The sequence below is a fragment of the Salmo salar genome, chromosome ssa04, assembly GCF_905237065.1.
Source record: "Salmo salar chromosome ssa04, Ssal_v3.1, whole genome shotgun sequence".
In the NCBI taxonomy this organism is placed as follows: Eukaryota; Metazoa; Chordata; class Actinopteri; order Salmoniformes; family Salmonidae; genus Salmo; species Salmo salar.
Window position 1 is genome coordinate 85,775,462 of NC_059445.1, and position 20,088 is coordinate 85,795,549.

The window sequence follows — 20,088 nt, forward strand, 5'->3', positions numbered from 1 at the left end:
CAACCAGGAATCCTCTACTGACAGGATGAGGTCAATATCCTTCCAGGATACCCGGGCCAGTTCGATTAGAAAGGCCTGCTCGCAGAAGTGTTTTAGGGAGCGTTTGACAGGGATGAGGGGTGGTCTTTTGACCGTGGACCCATAACGGACGTAGGCAATGAGGTGGTGATTGCTGGTTGATCCTGGTTGAAAACAGCAGAGGTGTATTTAGAGGGCAAGTTGGTCAGGATGATATCTGTGAGGGTGCACATGTTTACAGATTTAGGGTTGTACCTGGTAGGTTCCTTGATAATTTGTGTAAGATTGAGGGCATCTAGCTTAGATTGTAGGACGGCCGGGGTGTTAAGCATATCCCAGTTTAGGTCACCTAACAGTACGAACTCTGAAGATAGATGGGGACAATCAATTCACATATGGTGTCCAGGGCACAGCTGGGAGCTGAGGGGGGTCTATAACAAGTGGCAACAGTGAGAGACTTATTTCTGGAGAGATGGATTTTTAAAAGTAGAAGCTCGAACTGTTTGGGTACAGACCTGGATAGTATGACAGAACTCTGCAGGCTATCTCTGGGGTAGATTGCAACTCCGCCCCCTTTAGCAGTTCAATCTTGACGGAAAATGTTGTAGTTGGGGATGGACATTTCTGAATTTTTGGTGGCCTTCCTAAACCAGGATTAAGACACGTCTAGGACATCCGGGTTGGCAGAGTGTGCTAAAGCAGTTAATAAAGCAAACTTAGGGAGGAGGCTTCTGATGTTAACATGCATGAAACCAAGGCTTTTACGATTACACCCAGTGGATATGGGAGTTAATCAACATTGGGTTTGTTTTCAAATTCTTTGTGTATCTGCGTAATCTGAGGGAACTACTGTGTCTCTAATATGGTCATATATTTGGCAGGAGGACAGGAAGTGCTTGGGCACAAAGCCTGTCTTCTCTTGAGAGCTAGGTCTGCCAATAGTGTTTTTTCATGATGGCAATGCTATGCTCACTGAGTCTGTACATAGTCAAAGCTTTCCTTAATTTGGGGTCAGTCACACTGGTCAGGTATTCTGCCACTGTGTACTCTCTGTTTAGGGACAAATAGCATTCTAGTTTGCTCTGTTTTTTTTGTTATTTCTTTCCAATATGTCAAGTAATTATCTTTTTGTTTTCTCATGATTTGGTTGGGTCTAATTGTGTTGCTGTCCTGGGACTCTGTGGGGTCTAATAGTGTTGCTGTCCTGTGGCTCTGTGGGGTCTGTTTGTGTTGCTTTCCTGGGGCTCTGTGGGGTCAAATAGTGTTGCTGTCCTGGGGCTCTGTGGGGTCTAATTGTGTTGCTGTCCTGGGGCTCTGTGGGGTCTGTTTGTGTTGCTGTCCTGGGGCTCTGTGGGGTCTGTTTGTGTTGCTGAGTCCTCTTACCAGCTGGCAGAGGGGACTCTTCTCATGGGGAATCTCTCTGTAGTGTGGGCTTTGTTATGTAAGGTTTGAGAATCTTATTTTTAGGTGGTTAAAGAATTGCTCTTTTCTGGATTTGGATAATTAGTGGGAATCGTTCTAATTCAGTTATGCATAGATTATTTGGTGTTTTAAGTTGTACACAGGATATTTTTGCAGATTTCTGCACGCAGTCTAAATTTGGTGTTTGTCCCATTTTGTGAATTCTTGGTTGGTGAGCGGACCCCAGATCTCACAACCATAAAGGGCAATGGGTTCTATAACTGATTCAAGTATTTTAGCAAGATCCGAATTGGGATGTGAAATTTTTACCTGCCCTTTTGATGGCATAGAAGGCCCTTCTTGCCTTGTCTCTCAGATCGTTCACAGCTTTTTGGAAGTTACCTTTGGCGCTGATGTTTAGGCCGAGGTACATATAATTTTTTGTGTGCTCCAGGGCAACAGTTTCTAGATGGAATTTGAATTTGTTGTCCTGGCAACTGGACCTTTTTTGGGAAGAACACCATTATTTTTGCCTTACTAATTTCACTGTCAGGGCCCAAGTCTGATAGAATCTGTGTAAATTATCTAGGTGCTATTACTATTATCTAGTATGCCCTACTTGGTTGGGGACAGAAGCACCAGATCATCAGAAAACAGTAAACATTTTATTTCAGAGATTACTAGGTTGAGGTCAGGTGCTGCAGACTGTTCTAGAGTCCTCACCAATTCATTGATATACATACACAACATGACCAAAAGTATGTGGACACCTGCTCGTCAAATATCTCATTCCAAAATCATGGCACTAATATCGGGGATTAATATTGAGTTGGTCATCACTCCCAAAGGTGTTCGATGGGCTTGAGGTCAGGGCTCTGTGCAGGCCAGTCAAGTTCTTTCACAAAGATCTCAACAAACCATTTCTGTATGAACCTTTGTGCACAGGGCGACTGTTGTGCTGAAACAGGATAGGGCCTTACCCAAACTGTTGCCACAAAGTTGGAAGCACAGAATCATCTAGAATGTCATTGTATGCTGTAGCGTTAAGATTTCCCTTCACTGGAACTAAGGGGCCTACCCCAAACCATGACAAACAGCCCCAGACCATTATTCCTCCTCCACCAAACTTTACAGTTGGCACTATGCATTAGGGCAGGCAGCGTTCTCCTGGCATCTGTTGGTGTAGCATGATTTATCACTCCAGAGAACACGTTTCCACTGCTCCAGAGTCCAATGACGTCGAGTTTTACACCACTCCAGCCAACGCTTGGCATTGCAGATGGTGATCTTCGACTTGTGTGCAGCAGCTCGGCCATGGAAACCCATTTCATAAAGCTCCTGACGAACAGTTTGGAACTTGGTAGTGAGTGTTGCAACCGAGGACAGACGATGTGTCAGCGATACTTGCTACAGCACTCGTCGGTTCCGTTCTGTGAGCTTGCGTGTTCTACCACTTCGAGGCTGAGCCTTTGTTGCTCGTAGACGTTTCCACTTCACAATAACCGGAGAAGCTCTAGCAGGGCCGAAATTTGACAAACGTGATGTCATCATACGACGGTGCCACATTGAAAGTCCCTGAGCTCTTCAGTACAGGCCATTTTACTGCCACGTGTTTGTCTATGGAGATTGCATGGCTGTGTGCTCGATTTTATACACCTGTCAGCAACGTGTGTGACTGAAATAGCCGAAATCCACTAATTTGAATGGGTGTCCACATACTTTTGTGTATATAGTGTATGTGGGCGAGGTGTGTTTGTATAGTGACTATAACTGCCTTGGGAGTGTGTCAAGGTGGTGTGTACTGGTAGCGAAGTCAGGTGCAGGAGAGCAGAGAGTTGTGACCAGGCGCACACTTTATTGAGGCAGGAGAAAACAGCAGACGGACGCAACTGCGTCAAAACCTCCAGCCACAATAGCAAAAGTGCAGAGCGCAAAACACAATCACAAAAGCTAATGATATCAAATAAATATACTTCGTGCAATAAGACGGATCATTAACACCAGCCTGGCGCGTAACCTCAAACATGTAACACGAAACAATTTCACACAAAGACATGGAGGGGAACAGAGGAATAAATACCTGTAGTGTGATTGGGGAATGTAAACCAGGTGTGCAGGGAACAAGACAAAACAAATGGAACAATTAAAAAATGGAGCGGCGATGGCTAGAAAGCTGGTGACGTCGACGGCCGAACGTCGCCCGAACAAGGAGAGGAGCCGACTTCAGCGGAATTCGTGACAAAGTGAGGGATGTATCATTAAGTAGCCCCATTTTGAGATGTGAGGCATCACAATCTCTTTCAATAATGGCAGGAATGGAGGAGGTCTTTATTCCAGTGAGATTGCTAAGGCGAACACCGCCATGTTTAGTTTTTCCCAACCTAGATCGAGGCACAGACAGGGTCTCAATGGGCATAGCTGAGCTGACTACACTGACTGTGCTAGTGGCAGACTCCGCTAAGCTGGCAGGCTGGCTAACAGCCTTCTGCCTGGCCTGCACCCTATTTCATTGTGGAGCTAGAGGAGTTAGAGCCCTGTCTATGTTCGTAGATAAGATGAGAGCACCCCTCCAGCTAGGATGGAGTCCGTCACTCCTCACAAGGCCAAGCTTGGCCTTGTTTATGGGTGAGTCCCAGAAAGAGGGCCAATTATCTACAAATTCTATCTTTTGGGAGCGGCAGAAAACAGTTTTCAACCAGCGATTGAGTTGTGAGACTCTGCGGTAGAGCTCATCACTCCCCCTAACTGGGAGGGGGCCAGAAACAATTACTCGATGCCGACACATCTTTCTAGCTGATTTACACGCTGAATGCTATGTTGCGCTTGGTGACCTCTGACTGTTTCATCCTAACATCGTTGGTGCCGACGTGGATAACAATATCCCTATACTCTCTACACTCACCAGTTTTAGCCTTAGCCAGCACCATCTTCAGATTAGCCTTAACGTCGGTAGCCCTGCCCCCGGTAAACAGTGTATGGTCGCTGGATGATTCGTTTTAAGTCTAATACTGCGGGTAATGGAGTCGCCAATGACTAGGGTTTTCAATTTGTCAGAGCTAATGGTGGGAGGCTTCGACGTCTCAGACCCCGTAACGGGAGGAGTAGAGACCAGAGAAGGCTCGGCCTCTGACTCCGACTCGCTGCTTAATGGGGAGAACCGGTTGAAAGTTTCTGTCGGCTGAATGAGCATCATCGGTTGACCTTTCCTACAGCATTTCCTTCCAGAAGCCATGAGAAAGTTGTCCGGCTGCGGGGACCGTGCGAGGGGATTTATACTACTATCTGTACGTACTGGTGGCACAGACGCTGTTTCATCCTTTCCTACACTTAAATTGCCCTTCCCTAACGACTGCGTCTGAAGTTGGGCTTCCAGCACGGCTATCCTCGCCGTAAGGCGATCGTTCTCCAGTATATTATGAGTACAGCGACTGCAATTAGAAGGCATCATGTTAATGTTACTACTTAGCTTCGGCTGGTGGAGGTCCTGACGAACCACGTCCAGATAAAGAGTCTGGGGTGAAAAAGTTGAATGAAAAAAGTTGAGGGATGGAAAAACTAAAAAAGTATAAACGGTCATTAAAAAGTAGAAACCGTAAAGTAGCAAAGTAAGGTTGGCCACAAAACGCACAGCAGCACGTAAACAAGTCTACAAGCTGTGACCGGAAATGACAAAAAAATCAAGATGTGAGGGGAGGTGTGGTAAGATGGGGGGAGATGTGGTAAGATGTGGGGAGGTTTGGTAAGATTGGGGGGAGGTGTGGTAAGATATGGGGGAGGTGTGGTAAGATATGGGGGAGGTTTGGTAAGATATGGGGGAGGTTTGGTAAGATGTGGGGGGTGGTAAGATGTGGGGAGGTGTGGTAAGATGTGGGGGGAGGTGTGGTAAGATGTGGGGGAGGTGTGGTAAGATGTGGGGAGGTGTGGTAAGATGGGGGTGGTAAGATGTGGGGAGGTGTGGTAAGATGAGGGGGAGGTGTGGTAAGATGTGGGGGGAGGTGTAGTAAGATTGGGGGAGGTGTGGTAGGATGTGGGGAGGTGTGGTAAGATATGGGGGAGATGTGGTAGGATGGGGAGATGTGGTAAGATATGGGGAGGTGTGGGGAGGTGTGGTAAGATGTGGGGGAGGTGTGGTAAGATTGGGAGGAGGTGTGGTAAGATGTGGGGGAGGTTTGGTAAGATGTGGGGGAGGTGTGGTAAGATATGGGGAGGTTTGGTAAGATGTGGGGAGATGTGGTAAGATTGGGGGAGGTGTGGTAAGATGTGGGGGGAGGTGTGGTAAGATGTGGGGGGAGGTGTGGTAAGATGGGGGGTGGTAAGATGTGGGGGGAAGGTGTGGTAAGATGTGGGGGAGGGTGTGATAAGATGTGGGGGGGTGTGGTAAGATGTGGGGAGGTGTAGTAAGATGTGGGGAGGTGTGGTAAGATGTGGGGGAGATGTGGTAAGATGTGGGGAGGTGTGGTAAGATATGGGGGAGGTGTGGTAAGATGGGGGAGGTGTGGTAAGATATGGGGAGGTGTGGTAAGATGTGGGGGAGGTGTGGTAAGATGTGGGGGGAGGTGTGGTAAGATGTGGGGGGAGGTGTGGTAAGATGTGGGGGAGATGTGGTAAGATGTGGGGGGAGGTGTGGTAAGATGTGGGGGGAGGTGTGGTAAGATGTGGGGGGAGGTGTGGTAAGATATGGGGAGGTGTGGTAAGATGTGGGGGGAGATGTGGTAAGATGTGGGGGGAGGTGTGGTAAGATGTGGGGAGGTGTAGTAAGATGTGGGGAGGTGTAGTAAGATGTGGGGAGATGTGGTAAGATGTGGGGTGAGGTGTGGTAAGATGTGGGGAGGTGTGGTAAGATGTGGGGGAGGTGTGGTAAGATATGGGGAGGTGTGGTAAGATGTGGGGGGAGGTGTGGTAAGATGTGGGGAGGTGTGGTAAGATATGGGGAGGTGTAGTAAGATATGGGGGAGGTGTGGTAAGATGTGGGGGAGGTTTGGTAAGATGTGGGGGAGGTGTGGTAAGATATGGGGGAGGTGTAGTAAGATATGGGGGAGGTGTGGTAAGATGTGGGGGGGGAGTTGTGGTAAGATGTGGGGGGGAGGTTTGGTAAGATGTGTGGGGGAGGTGTAGTAAGATGTGTGGGGAGGGGTGGTAAGATATGGGGGAGGTGTAAGTAGTAGAGTTTCTGCCTCTCTGTGCCTGTGGGACTGTCTGGAAGTTTTTCATTTGGTGGTTGTGACTCCGACATTCACTCACTGAGGTGTGTGTGTGTGTGTGTGTGTGTGTGTGTGTGTGTGTGTGTGTGTGTGTGTGTGTGTGTGTGTGTGTGTGTGTGTGTGTGTGTGTGTGTGTGTGTGTGTGTGTGGATAAATAAGTAGTGGAAACCATTAAACTATAGTAATTCTCTCTCCCCGTTAGCCTCCTGATGAACAACAGGATTCATACTCTTCCTGTACACTCTTTTCAGACTCTGGTGTTGCTGGAAGAACTGTGAGTAGAAATCATTCCCTCATTCAGACATTCTGGGTTTCCGTCCCAAATGGCCGCCTGTTCTCTTTATAGTGTGTTACTGTTGAACAGAGCTCTATGGGCCTTGGTAAAATATAGTGCACTATATACGGAAAAGGGCTCATTTGGGATGCAGCTCTGATACACTGACATGTCATTCTGTTATAAACTGAGAAAAAAAGGATACATTCCCAATGGATGAAACTCAGTAGCTTGAAACGTGTACTATTTTAATTAAATAGTAAAACGCTGCAAGGAGGGAGAAGTGTATGGGGATTTCTGCTATTTCATCCAATTTCACCTTTCGTTTATTTTAAATCTGTTTTTCTCTTCTCTCTTCTCTCTCTCTCGCCCCCCTCCTTCTCTCTCTCCCGTGGCTCTCTTCTTTACTCTGCCTGTTTTTTTAGAGACCTCTCTAACAACCGGATTAAGGAGCTCCCCAACAACACCTTTAAGAGCTTAAAGTCCCTCGTCAAACTGTGAGTCACAAAAACTGTGTTCCAAAATGGCACACTATTCCCGTTGGTCTCTGGTCAAAACTAGTGCACTATATTTAATTTTTTACCTTTATTTAACTAGGCAAGTCAGAACAAATTCTTATTTTCAATGACGGCCTAGGAACAGTGGGTTAACTGCCTTGTTCAGGGGCAGAACAACAGATTTGTACCTTGTCAGCTCGGGGATTCGAACTTGCAACCTTTCAGTTACTAGTCGAACACTCTAACCACTAGGCTATCCCGCTATCCTGCGCCCACCCACAACCACAGCCATACTCAGGACCTGGTTATTACCAAGGGGCTTTCTACTGGGCCCACCCATAACCACAGCCATACTCTGGACCTGGTTATTACCAAGGGGCTTTCTACTGGGCCCACCCATAACCACAGCCATACTCTGGACCTGGTTATTACCAAGGGGCTTTCTACTGGGCCCACCCATAACCACAGCCATACTCTGGACCTGGTTATTACCAAGGGGCTTTCTACTGGGCCCACCCACAACCACAGCCATACTCTGGTCCTGGTTAATACCAAGGGGCTTTCTACTGGGCCCATCTTTAACCACAGCCATACTCTGGACCTGGTAATTACCAAGGGGCTTTCTACTGGGCCAATCCTTAACCACAGCCATACTCTGGACCTGGTTATTACCAAGGGGCTTTCTACTGGGCCCACCCATAACCACAGCCATACTCTGGACCTGGTTATTACCAAGGGGCTTTCTACTGGGCCCACCCATAACCACAGCCATACTCTGGACCTGGTTATTACCAAGGGGCTTTCTACTGGGCCCACCCATAACCACAGCCATACTTGGACCTGGTTATTACCAAGGGGCTTTCTACTGGGCCATCCTAACCACAGCCATACTTGACTGGAAAAGGGTCTACTAGGCCCATCTTTAACCACAGCCATACTCTGGACCTGGTTATTACCAAGGGATTTTCTATTGACATATCCTCTATTGTTGATGTTGCTTTATCTGATCACCACTGGGGATTTATACTACCTTGATGCCCACAGAACAGGGTAATACTGAACTCATTATTATTAAGAAACGCTATCTTACCTCTGAAGTTGATAGAGATTTTATTGAGTGTCTGAACAATACTGCGTCACCTATTCTGCCTTCCCCTTGTGATGATTTAGTTGATAACTTTAACAGTAAATGAAGGGCAACCATTGATGCCATGTCTCCTATTAAGGTTTAAATAGGACACATCCAAACAGAGAGCCTCTTGTATTTGTATTTGTTATGGATCCCCATTAGTTGTTGCCAAGGCAACCGTCTGTGCCTATGTTTGTGTTACTTCACAGTCCGCGCTGTTCCATAAGATGTATTTTTACTTGCTTTTTAAATCTGATTCTACTGCTTACATCAATTACCTGATGTTGAATAGAGTTCTGTGTAGTACTGTGTGTGTAACGGCTGTCGTAGGAGAGAGAGAGGACCAAGGCGCAGCGGGTTGCGTGCTCATCATTATTATTTATTAAAATGTGAACACGGAAAAACAATAAACAAAGAAACGACAGGAACAGTTTTACAGGCTATAATAACAAGCAGTGCAAAATAAACTACCCACAAATCCCCAGGTGAAAACACGCAACTAATATATGACTCCCAATCAGGAACAACGACGTACAGCTGTTCCTGATCGGGAGCCATACAGACCACACAGAAATAAACAAACTAGAAAACAAACCTAGAATACAAAACCCAGAACATACACCAAAACCCCGGAATACATAAATAAAACACCCCTCTACAATACACATAACCCCCGAACCACATAAAACAAATACCCTCTGCCACGTCCTGACCAACCTACAAAACAAATAACACCTATACTGGTCAGGACGTGACAGTGTGCCTCCCATACTCTGTTCTGGACTTGGGGATTGTGAAGAGACCTCAGGTGGCATGACTTGTGGAGTATGCATGGGTGTCTGAGCTGTGTGCTAGTATTTTATACAGACAGCTCGGTACCTTCAGCTCTTACAAAAACAAGTGATGAGTAAGTCAATCTCTCTTCCACTTTGATCCATGAGAAATTGACATGCATGCTAACTCTCCATGACTTTTAAGGGCCAGCCGTGCTGTCATGGTCAAAACATATTGATACAACAGTAGTTAAGATGGGGAGAAGTCTGTCCATAATAAAGCACTGCTCTGCCTTCTTAACAACACTATCAACAAGTCAGGTCCTACAGGCCTTGGTTTTGTCTCACCTGGACTACTGTTCAGTAGTGTGGTCAGGTGCCACAAAGAGGGACTTAGGGAAATTGCAATTGGCTCAGAACAGGGTAGTTTACAATCCAGGATAACTCCAAGCAGTTTAGTCACCTCAACTTGCTCAATTTCAACATTATTCATTATGAGATGAAGTTGAGGTTTAGGGTTTAGTGAATGATTTAACCCAAATACAATGCTTTTAGTTTTGTAAATATTTAGGACTAACTAATTCCTTGCTACCCATTTCGAAACTAACTACAGCTGCGTTGCAGTCATTTCAGTCACTGATGTGTATAGTGTTGAGTCATCCGCATACGTAGACACACTGGCTTTACTCAGTGGCATGTCGTTAGTAAAGATTGAACAAAGCAAGGGGCCTGAAAAGCTACGCTGGGGAATTCTTGCTTCTACCTGGATTATGTTTGAGATTCTTCCATTAAAGAACACCCTCTGTCTTCTGTTAGACAAGTAACCCTTTATCCATATTATAGCAGGGGGTGTAAAGACATAACACGTACGTTTTTCCAGCAGCAGGCTATGATCAATAATGTCAAAAGCTGCACTGAAGTCTAGCAAGACAGCCCCCACAATAATTTTATAATCAATTTCTCTCAGCCAATCATCAGTCATATGTGTCTAAGTGCTGTGCTTGTTGAATTTCCTTTTCTAGATGCGCGCTGAGAGTTTGTTTGTTACTGTGAAATAGCATTGTATCTGGTAAAACACAATATTTTACGGAAGTTTACTAAGGGTTGGTAACAGGCGGATTGGTCGGCTACTTGAGCCTGTAAACGGGGCTTTACTTTTCTTGGGTAGCGGGATGACTTTAGCTTCCCTGCAGGCCTGACGGCACACACTTTCTAGGCGTGGCGTGGGAGCCTGGCGAGCCGGCCGAGGCGTGGGAGCCTGGCGAGCCGGCCGAGGCGTGGCGTGGGAGCCGGCCGAGCCGGACTAGGCGTGGCGTGGGAGCCTGGTGAGCCGGACTAGGCGTGGCGTGGGAGCCTGGTGAGCCGGACTAGGCGTGGCGTGGGAGCCTGGTGAGCAGGGCGAGGCGTGGGAGCCGGCCGAGCAGGCCGAGGCGTGGCGTGGGAGCCGGCCGAGCCGGACTAGGCGTGGCGTGGGAGCCTGGTGAGCCGGCCGAGGCGTGGCGTGGGAGCCTGGTGAGCAGGCCGAGGCGTGGGAGCCTGGTGAGCAGGCCGAGGCGTGGGAGCCTGGCGAGCCGGACTAGGCGTGGCGTGGGAGCCTGGCGAGCCGGCCGAGGCGAGGCGTGGGAGCCGGCCGAGCCGGACTAGGCGTGGCGTGGGAGCCTGGTGAGCCGGACTAGGCGTGGCGTGGGAGCCTGGTGAGCAGGGCGAGGCGTGGGAGCCGGCCGAGCCGGACTAGGCGTGGCGTGGGAGCCTGGTGAGCCGGACTAGGCGTGGCGTGGGAGCCTGGTGAGCAGGGCGAGGCGTGGGAGCCTGGTGAGCCGGACTAGGCGTGGCGTGGGAGCCTGGTGAGCAGGCCGAGGCGTGGCGTGGGAGCCTGGTGAGCCGGACTAGGCGTGGCGTGGGAGCCTGGTGAGCAGGCCGAGGCGTGGGAGCCTGGTGAGCCGGACTAGGCGTGGCGTGGGAGCCTGGCGAGCCGGCCGAGGCGTGGGAGCCTGGTGAGCCGGCCGAGGCGTGGCGTGGGAGCCTGGTGAGCAGCCCGAGGCGTGGGAGCCTGGCGAGCCGGACTAGGCGTGGCGTGGGAGCCTGGCGAGCCGGCCGAGGCGTGGGAGCCTGGTGAGCCGGCCGAGGCGTGGCGTGGGAGCCTGGTGAGCAGGCCGAGGCGTGGGAGCCTGGCGAGCCGGACTAGGCGTGGCGTGGGAGCAGGGCGAGCCAACCAAGGCTTGTTAGCCAGCTGAGGCATCCCCGGTTGCTTCGGCAGCGACACCTGCATTCTGTAACGGTTCCGTAACTACAGACGCTGGGAGACGGGAAGCAAGTACAGGGTGAGGACTTAATGCAGTTACGGAAATGAAACTGAGGAAGTGACAGATTTAGGGGAGGCAATCAATGACGTGATGGAGTCCAGGTGAGTCCGATGAAGCGCTGGTGCGCGTGACGATGGTGACAGGTGTGCGTAATGATGAGCAGCCTGCCGACCTCGAGTGCCAGAGATGGGGAGCGGGAGCAGACCTGACAGTACCCTAGCCTACCACGCAAAGGCACTATGGATATATTTTCCCTGGTTGACACAGACATGCCAAGGAAAGTGATATCACCTTCTACCTGCCTTCTCTCAACCACCTTCTTCAAAACAGTTTTTAATTGCATATCCGAAGAAGTGCAAGCTATTGTGTTAATCACTTCCTGTTCACAGACACTTTCCCCAATGCACTAAAAACTGTTATAATGAAACCCCTTCTGAAGAAAAGTAATCTACATTCTTCAGCACTTAACAATTTTTGGCCAATCTCCAAACTTCAACTCTTAAGGAAAATTCTGGAGAAATTGGTTTTCAAACAGATAAATAATGTTTTAAGTGCTCACCACAGCACAGAGACGGGATTAGGTAAAGTGGTACATGATCTTAGAGCGAACACAGATGCCAAACAGCTCTCTGTCCTTGTATTCTTTGATTTAATTGCTGCCTTCAACACTGTTGACCATGATGTCCTTCTGGACAGACTGGAGAGGTGGGTTGGCCTCTCTGGTCCAGTTCTAAATAGGATAAAGACCTATTTAACCGGTTGAGAGTTTTTTTTTTTTATCAATCCATCATTGTTCACCCCAATACATATCAGACATGCTTTTAAGTTATGTACCCAGTAGGTCCCTAATGTTCTCTGGCCTTATAACTATCCTAAAGCCCAGGACCAAGAGGCATGGAGAGACAGCCTTTAGTTACTATACCACCAGCCTGGGACCAAGAGGCATGGAGAGACAGCCTTTAGTTACTATACCCCCAGCCTGGGACCAAGAGGCATGGAGAGACAGCATTTAGTTACTATACCACCAGCCTGGGACCAAGAGGCATGGAGAGACAGCCTTTAGTTACTATACCCCCAGCCTGGGACCAAGAGGCATGGAGAGACAGCCTTTAGTTACTATACCCCCAGCCTGGGACCAAGAGGCATGGAGAGACAGCCTTTAGTTACTATACCCCCAGCCTGGGACCAAGAGGCATGGAGAGACAGCCTTTAGTTACTATGCCCCCAGCCTGGGACCAAGAGGCATGGAGAGACAGCCTTTAGTTACTATACCACCAGCCTGGGACCAAGAGGCATGGAGAGACAGCCTTTAGTTACTATGCCCCCAGCCTGGGACCAAGAGGCATGGAGAGACAGCCTTTAGTTACTATACCCCCAGCCTGGGACCAAGAGGCATGGAGAGACAGCCTTTAGTTACTATACCCCCAGCCTGGGACCAAGAGGCATGGAGAGACAGCCTTTAGTTACTATACCCCCAGCCTGGGACCAAGAGGCATGGAGAGACAGCCTTTAGTTACTCTACCCCCAGGCTGGGACCAAGAGGCATGGAGAGACAGCCTTTAGTTACTATACCCCCAGCCTGGGACCAAGAGGCATGGAGAGACAGCCTTTAGTTACTATACCCCCAGCCTGGGACCAAGAGGCATGGAGAGACAGCCTTTAGTTACTATACCCCAGCCTGGGACCAAGAGGCATGGAGAGACAGCCTTTAGTTACTATGCCCCCAGCCTGGGACCAAGAGGCATGGAGAGACAGCCTTTAGTTACTATACCCCCAGCCTGGGACCAAGAGGCATGGAGAGACAGCCTTTAGTTACTATACCCCCAGCCTGGGACCAAGAGGCATGGAGAGACAGCCTTTAGTTACTATACCCCCAGCCTGGGACCAAGAGGCATGGAGAGACAGCCTTTAGTTACTATACCCCCAGCCTGGGACCAAGAGGCATGGAGAGACAGCCTTTAGTTACTATACCACCAGCCTGGGACCAAGAGGCATGGAGAGACAGCCTTTAGTTACTATACCCCCAGCCTGGGACCAAGAGGCATGGAGAGACAGCCTTTAGTTACTATACCCCCAGCCTGGGACCAAGAGGCATGGAGAGACAGCCTTTAGTTACTATACCACCAGCCTGGGACCAAGAGGCATGGAGAGACAGCCTTTAGTTACTATACCACCAGCCTGGGACCAAGAGGCATGGAGAGACAGCCTTTAGTTACTATACCCCCAGCCTGGGACCAAGAGGCATGGAGAGACAGCCTTTAGTTACTATACCCCCAGCCTGGGACCAAGAGGCATGGAGAGACAGCCTTTAGTTACTATACCCCCAGCCTGGGACCAAGAGGCATGGAGAGACAGCCTTTAGTTACTATACCCCCAGCCTGGGACCAAGAGGCATGGAGAGACAGCCTTTAGTTACTATACCCCCAGCCTGGGACCAAGAGGCATGGAGAGACAGCCTTTAGTTACTATACCCCCAGCCTGGGACCAAGATGCATGGAGAGACAGCCTTTAGTTACTATACCCCCAGCCTGGGACCAAGAGGCATGGAGAGACAGCCTTTAGTTACTATGCCCCCAGCCTGGGACCAAGAGGCATGGAGAGACAGCCTTTAGTTACTATGCCCCCATTTTCTGGAATAGGCTGTCAGAGAACCTGATGGGGGCTGAAACTGTGGACATATTTAAAATAGATCTTAAAACATATTTTTTAGCTTTGCTTTTCCTCTGGGTGCTTTTTAGTTGTTATGTTTTTATTGTTATTCTTCAGTTTTTCATTCTCTTATGTTTGTTGTGTAGTAAATGTTTCCCTTTTTATGTCTGAAATGTGCGGTATAAATAAAGCTTAACTTCATGTTTTGAGATAGCACTATATTTCTAAGAGTGTATATTACTGCTGATGTACTATAGTATATGGCATTACATCTCACAAATAGGACTTAAGAAATAAAATATATGCTGCTTTATACCTCAATTGAACATTTTTAAGAGCTTAAAGTTTCCTCACGCTGTGAGTCACATAATACAGAACTATTTATGTCCGCTTCTCCAGTAACCTTGGAAATATCTTCTTCACTAACCCTGGAAATATATTTTCCAACAACCTGGCAACATGTTCTCCACTAACCTGGCAACATCTTTTCCAATATCCCTATCAACATCTTCTCCACTATCCCTATCAAAATCTTGTCCACTAACCTGGCAACATCTTCTCCACTAGCCTTGGCAACAACTTCTCCACTAGTCCTGGCAACATCTTCTCCACCATAACTGGCAACATCTTCTCCACTATCCTTGGCAACATCTTCTCCACTAGCCCTGCAAAATCTTCTCCACCATAACTGGCAATATCTTCTCCACTAACCTGGCAACATCTTCTCCACTAGCCCTGGCAACAACTTCTCCACTAGCCCTTCAACATCTTCTCCACCATAACTGGCAACATCTTCTCCACTAGCCCTGCAACATCTTCTCCACCATAACTGCCAACATCTTTCTCCACTAGCCCTGCAACATCTTCTCCACTAGTCGTGGCAACATCTTCTCTACTAGCCCTGCAAAATCTTCTCCACCATAACTGCCAACATCTTCTCCACTAGCCCTGCAACATCTTCTCAACTAGCCTTGGCAACATCTTCTCCACTAGCCCTGAAAATATATTCTCCACCAACCTGGCAGCATCTTCTCCAATATCCCTATCAAAATATTGTCCATTAACCTGGCAACATCTTCTCCACTAGCTTTGGCAACAACTTCTCCACTAGTCCTGGCAACATCTTCTCCAACATAAATTGCAACATCTTCTCCACCATAACTGGCAAAATCTTCTCCACTAGCCCTGCAACAACTTCTCCACTAGTCCTGGCAACATCTTCTCCACCATAACTTGCAACATCTTCTCCACCATAACTGGCAATATCTTCTCCACTAGCCCTGCAACATCTTCTCCACTAGCCCTGCAACATCTTCTCCACTAGCCCTGCAAAATATTCTCCACCATAACTGGCAATATCTTCTCCACTATCCCTTCAACATCTTCTCCACTATCCCTGGCACCATCTTCTCCACTAGCCCTGCAACATCTTCTCCACTAGCCCTGCAACATCTTCTCCACTAGCCCTTGCAACATCTTCTCCACTAGCTCTGGCAACATCTTCTCCACTATCCCTGCAACATCTCCTCCACTATCCCTGGCAACATGTTCTCCACTAGCCCTGGCAACATCTTCTCCACTATCCCTGGCAACATTCTCTCCACTAGCCTTGGCAACATCTTCTCCACTAGCCCTGCAAAATCTTCTCCACCATAACTGGTAATATCTTCTCCACTAGCCCTGCAACATCTTCTCCACTAGCCCTTGCAACATCTTCTCCACTAGCCCTGCAACATCTTCTCCATTAATACTGGCAACATCTTCTCCATTACCCCTGCAACATCTTCTCCACTAGCCCTTCAACATCTTCTCCACGAGCCCTGGCAACATCTTCTCCACTAGCCCTGCAACAACTTCTCCACTAGCCCTGCAACAACTTCTCCACGAGCCCTGCAACATCTTCTCCACTATCTCTGGCAACATGTTCTCCACTTTCCCTGGCAACATCTTCTCCACTAGCCCTGGCAACATCTTCTCCATTAGCCCTGCAACATCTTCTCCACCTGCCCTGGCAACAGCTTCTCCACTTACCCTAGCAACATCTTCTCCACTAACCCTGGCAACATCTACTCCACTAGCCCTAGCAATATCTCCTCCACTTTCCCTGGCAATTTCTTCTCCACCATAACTGGCAACATCTTCTCCGCCAACCTGGCAACATCTTCTCCACTAGCCCTGGCAACATCTCCTCCACTAGCCCTGGCAACATCTTCTCCACTATCCCTGGCAACATCTCCTCCACTAGCCCTGGCAACATCTCCTCCACTATCCCTGGCAATATTTTCTCCACTAGCCCTGCAACATGGCATTACACCTGACAAACAGGGCTTAAAAAGTGACGAATGTTGTTCTAGTACCAGTTAAAAACTCAGCAGAGGAGAAGATGTTGACAGTTAAAAACTGTTAGTCACAGGATACATGACTGTGGAGCCTTCTCCTCTGCTGAGATAACAATAGCCAGTTAGTTTCATCCTCACAGCCAGGGAAAACCATACAGGTCTGTCTGCCTGTCAGACAGAATCACTTGTTTACTTGTTTTTTACCTGTTGTGACAGGAACATATCCCATAATCCTTTGTTCCACATCCACCCGGGTCACTTTGATGACCTGACCCAGCTCCAGTCCCTGTGAGTAGACCACATACTGCATAGCCTAGCCTACCAGCACAGTACATTACCTGTACCTTCCAGTACCGTACACAACCAGTACCTACCAGTACATTACCTACCAGTACAGTACACTACATTTACCTACCATTACCTACCAGCACAGAACACTACCATTACCTACCAGTACAGTACACTACCATTATCTACCAGTACATTACCTACCAGTACAGTACACTACCATTATCTACAAGTACCGTACACTACCATTCCCTACCAGTACATTACCCCCCAATACCGGACACTACCGTTACCTACCACTACAGTACACTACCATTACCTACCAGTACATTACCTACCAGTACCATACACTACCATTACCTACCAGTACCTACCAGTACCGTACACTACCATTACCTACCAGTACAGTACAGTACAGTACACTACCATTACCTACCAGTACAGTACACTACCATTACCTACCAGTACATTACCTACCAGTACAGAACACTACCAGTACAGTACACTACCATTACCTACCAGCACAGTACACTACCATTACCTACCAGTACAGTACATTACCGTTACCTACCAGTACATTACCTACCAGTACATTACCTACCAGTACAGTACACTACCATCACCTACCAGTACAGAACACTACCATTGCCTACCAGTACCATACACTACCAGTACAGTACACTACCATTACCTACCAGCACAGTACACTACCATTACCTACCAGTACATTACCTGCCAGTACAGTACACTACCATTATCTACCAGTACATTACCTACCAGTACAGTACACTACCATTACCTACAAGTACAGTACACTACCATTACCTACCAGTACATTACCTGCCAGTACAGTACACTACCATTACCTACCAGTACATTACCATTACCTACCAGTACATTACCTACCAGTACAGTACACTACCAGTACAGTACACTACCAGTTCAGTACACTACAATTGCCTACCAGTACATTACCTGCCAGTACCGTACACTACCCTTACCTACCAGTACATCACCTACCAGTACATTACCTACCAGTACAGTACACTACCAGTACAGTACACTACCATTACCTACCAGCACAGTACACTACCATTACCTACCAGTACAGTGCATTACCATTACCTACCAGTACATTACCTACCAGTACAGTACACCACCAGTACAGTACACTACCATTACCTACCAGTACAGAACACTACCATTACCTACCAGTACATTACCTACCAGTTCAGTACACTACCAGTACAGTACACTACCATTACCTACCAGTACATTACCTACCAGTACATTACCTACCAGTACTGTACACTACCAGTACCTACCAGTACAGTACACTACCATTACCTACCAGTACATTACCTACCAGTACAGTACACTACCATTACCTACCAGTACTGTACACTACCATTACCTACCAGTACACTACCATTATCTACCAGTACAGTACACTATGATTACCTACCAGTACAGTACTCTACCAGTACCTACCAGTACCTACAAGTACCTACCATTACCTACCATTACCTACCAGTACTGTACACTACCATTACCTATCAGTACACTACCATTATCTACCAGTACAGTACACTATGATTACCTACCAGTACAGTACACTACCAGTACCTACCAGTATCTACAAGTACCTACCATTACCTACCAGTACGATACACTACCAGAACATACCACTACAGCACACTACATGAAGATAAATGTTGACTATGCTGATAATTAATCAACTCAACTTAATAAACAGTGTTGTCTTGTCTGTAGTGGTCTGGAAGGTATTGAGATTCCAAACATCCAGACGAAGATGTTTCTACCCATGGGAAAGCTCTCACACATGTATGTACACATTCACATTCTACACTATGCTATATGTTCATCACATTCTATACTATATGTCCTGTATATCACATTCTATACTATATGTCCTGTATATCACATTCTATACTAGATGTTCATCACATTCTATACTATATGTATATCACATTCTATACTATATGTCCTGTATATCACATTCTATACTATATGTCCTGTATATCACATTCTATACTATATGTCCTGTATATCACATTCTATACTATATGTCCTGTATATCACATTCTATACTATATGTATATCACATTCTATACTATATGTTCATCACATTCTATACTATGTGTCCTGTATATCACATTCTATACTATATGTCCTGTATATCACATTCTATACTATATGTTCATCACATTCTATACTATATGTCCTGTATATCACATTCTATACTATATGTCCTGTATATCACATTCTATACTATATGTTCATCACATTCTATACTATGTGTCCTGTATATCACATTCTATACTATATGTCCTGTATATCACATTCTATACTATATGTTCATCACATTCTATACTATATGTCCTGTATATCACATTCTATACTATATGTCCTGTATATCACATTCTATACTATATGTTCATCACATTCTATACTATATGTCCTGTATATCACATTCTAAACTAGATGTTCATCACATTGTATACTATATGTCCTGTATATCACATTCTATACTATGTGTCCTGTATATCACATTCTATACTATATGTCCTGTATATCACATTCTATACTATATGTCCTGTATATCACATTCTATACTATGTGTCCTGTATATCACATTCTATACTATATGTCCTGTATATCACATTATATACTATATGTTTATCACATTCTATACTATATGTCCTGTATATCACATTCTATACTATATGTCCTGTATATCACATTCTATACTATATGTCCTGTATATCACATTCTATCCTATATGTCCTGTATATCACATTCTATACTAGATGTTCATCACATTCTATACTATATGTCCTGTATATCACATTCTATACTAGATGTTCATCACATTCTATACTATATGTCCTGTATATCACATTCTATACTATATATTCATCACTTTCAATACTATATGTCCTATATAACATTCTACATCATATTTATTGTATATCATCTTTGGATTTTAATGAATGCACTTCTTCATTGTATATCACTTCATTGAATATCACATTCTATCAGTTCATCACATTCTATACTATATGTCCTGTATATCACATTCTATACTATATATTCATCACTTTCAATACTATATGTCCTATATAACATTGTACATCATATGTATTGTATATCACATTCTATACTATATGTCCTGTATATAACATTCTATAATAT

The 20,088-nt window shown here is 46.6% G+C and overlaps 1 protein-coding gene across 1 annotated transcript in view; it reads left to right on the top strand.

The window, feature by feature from the left end:
* rxfp2a (relaxin family peptide receptor 2a) overlaps positions 1–20,088 on the top strand; it is a 148,204-nt gene that overhangs the window by 92,788 nt on the left and 35,328 nt on the right. Inside the window, exons 11-14 of the mRNA XM_045717434.1 lie at positions 6,823–6,894; positions 7,320–7,391; positions 16,801–16,872; positions 18,646–18,717. Coding sequence (XP_045573390.1) covers positions 6,823–6,894; positions 7,320–7,391; positions 16,801–16,872; positions 18,646–18,717 — 288 coding nt within the window. The remainder of the gene's footprint in view (positions 1–6,822; positions 6,895–7,319; positions 7,392–16,800; positions 16,873–18,645; positions 18,718–20,088) is intronic.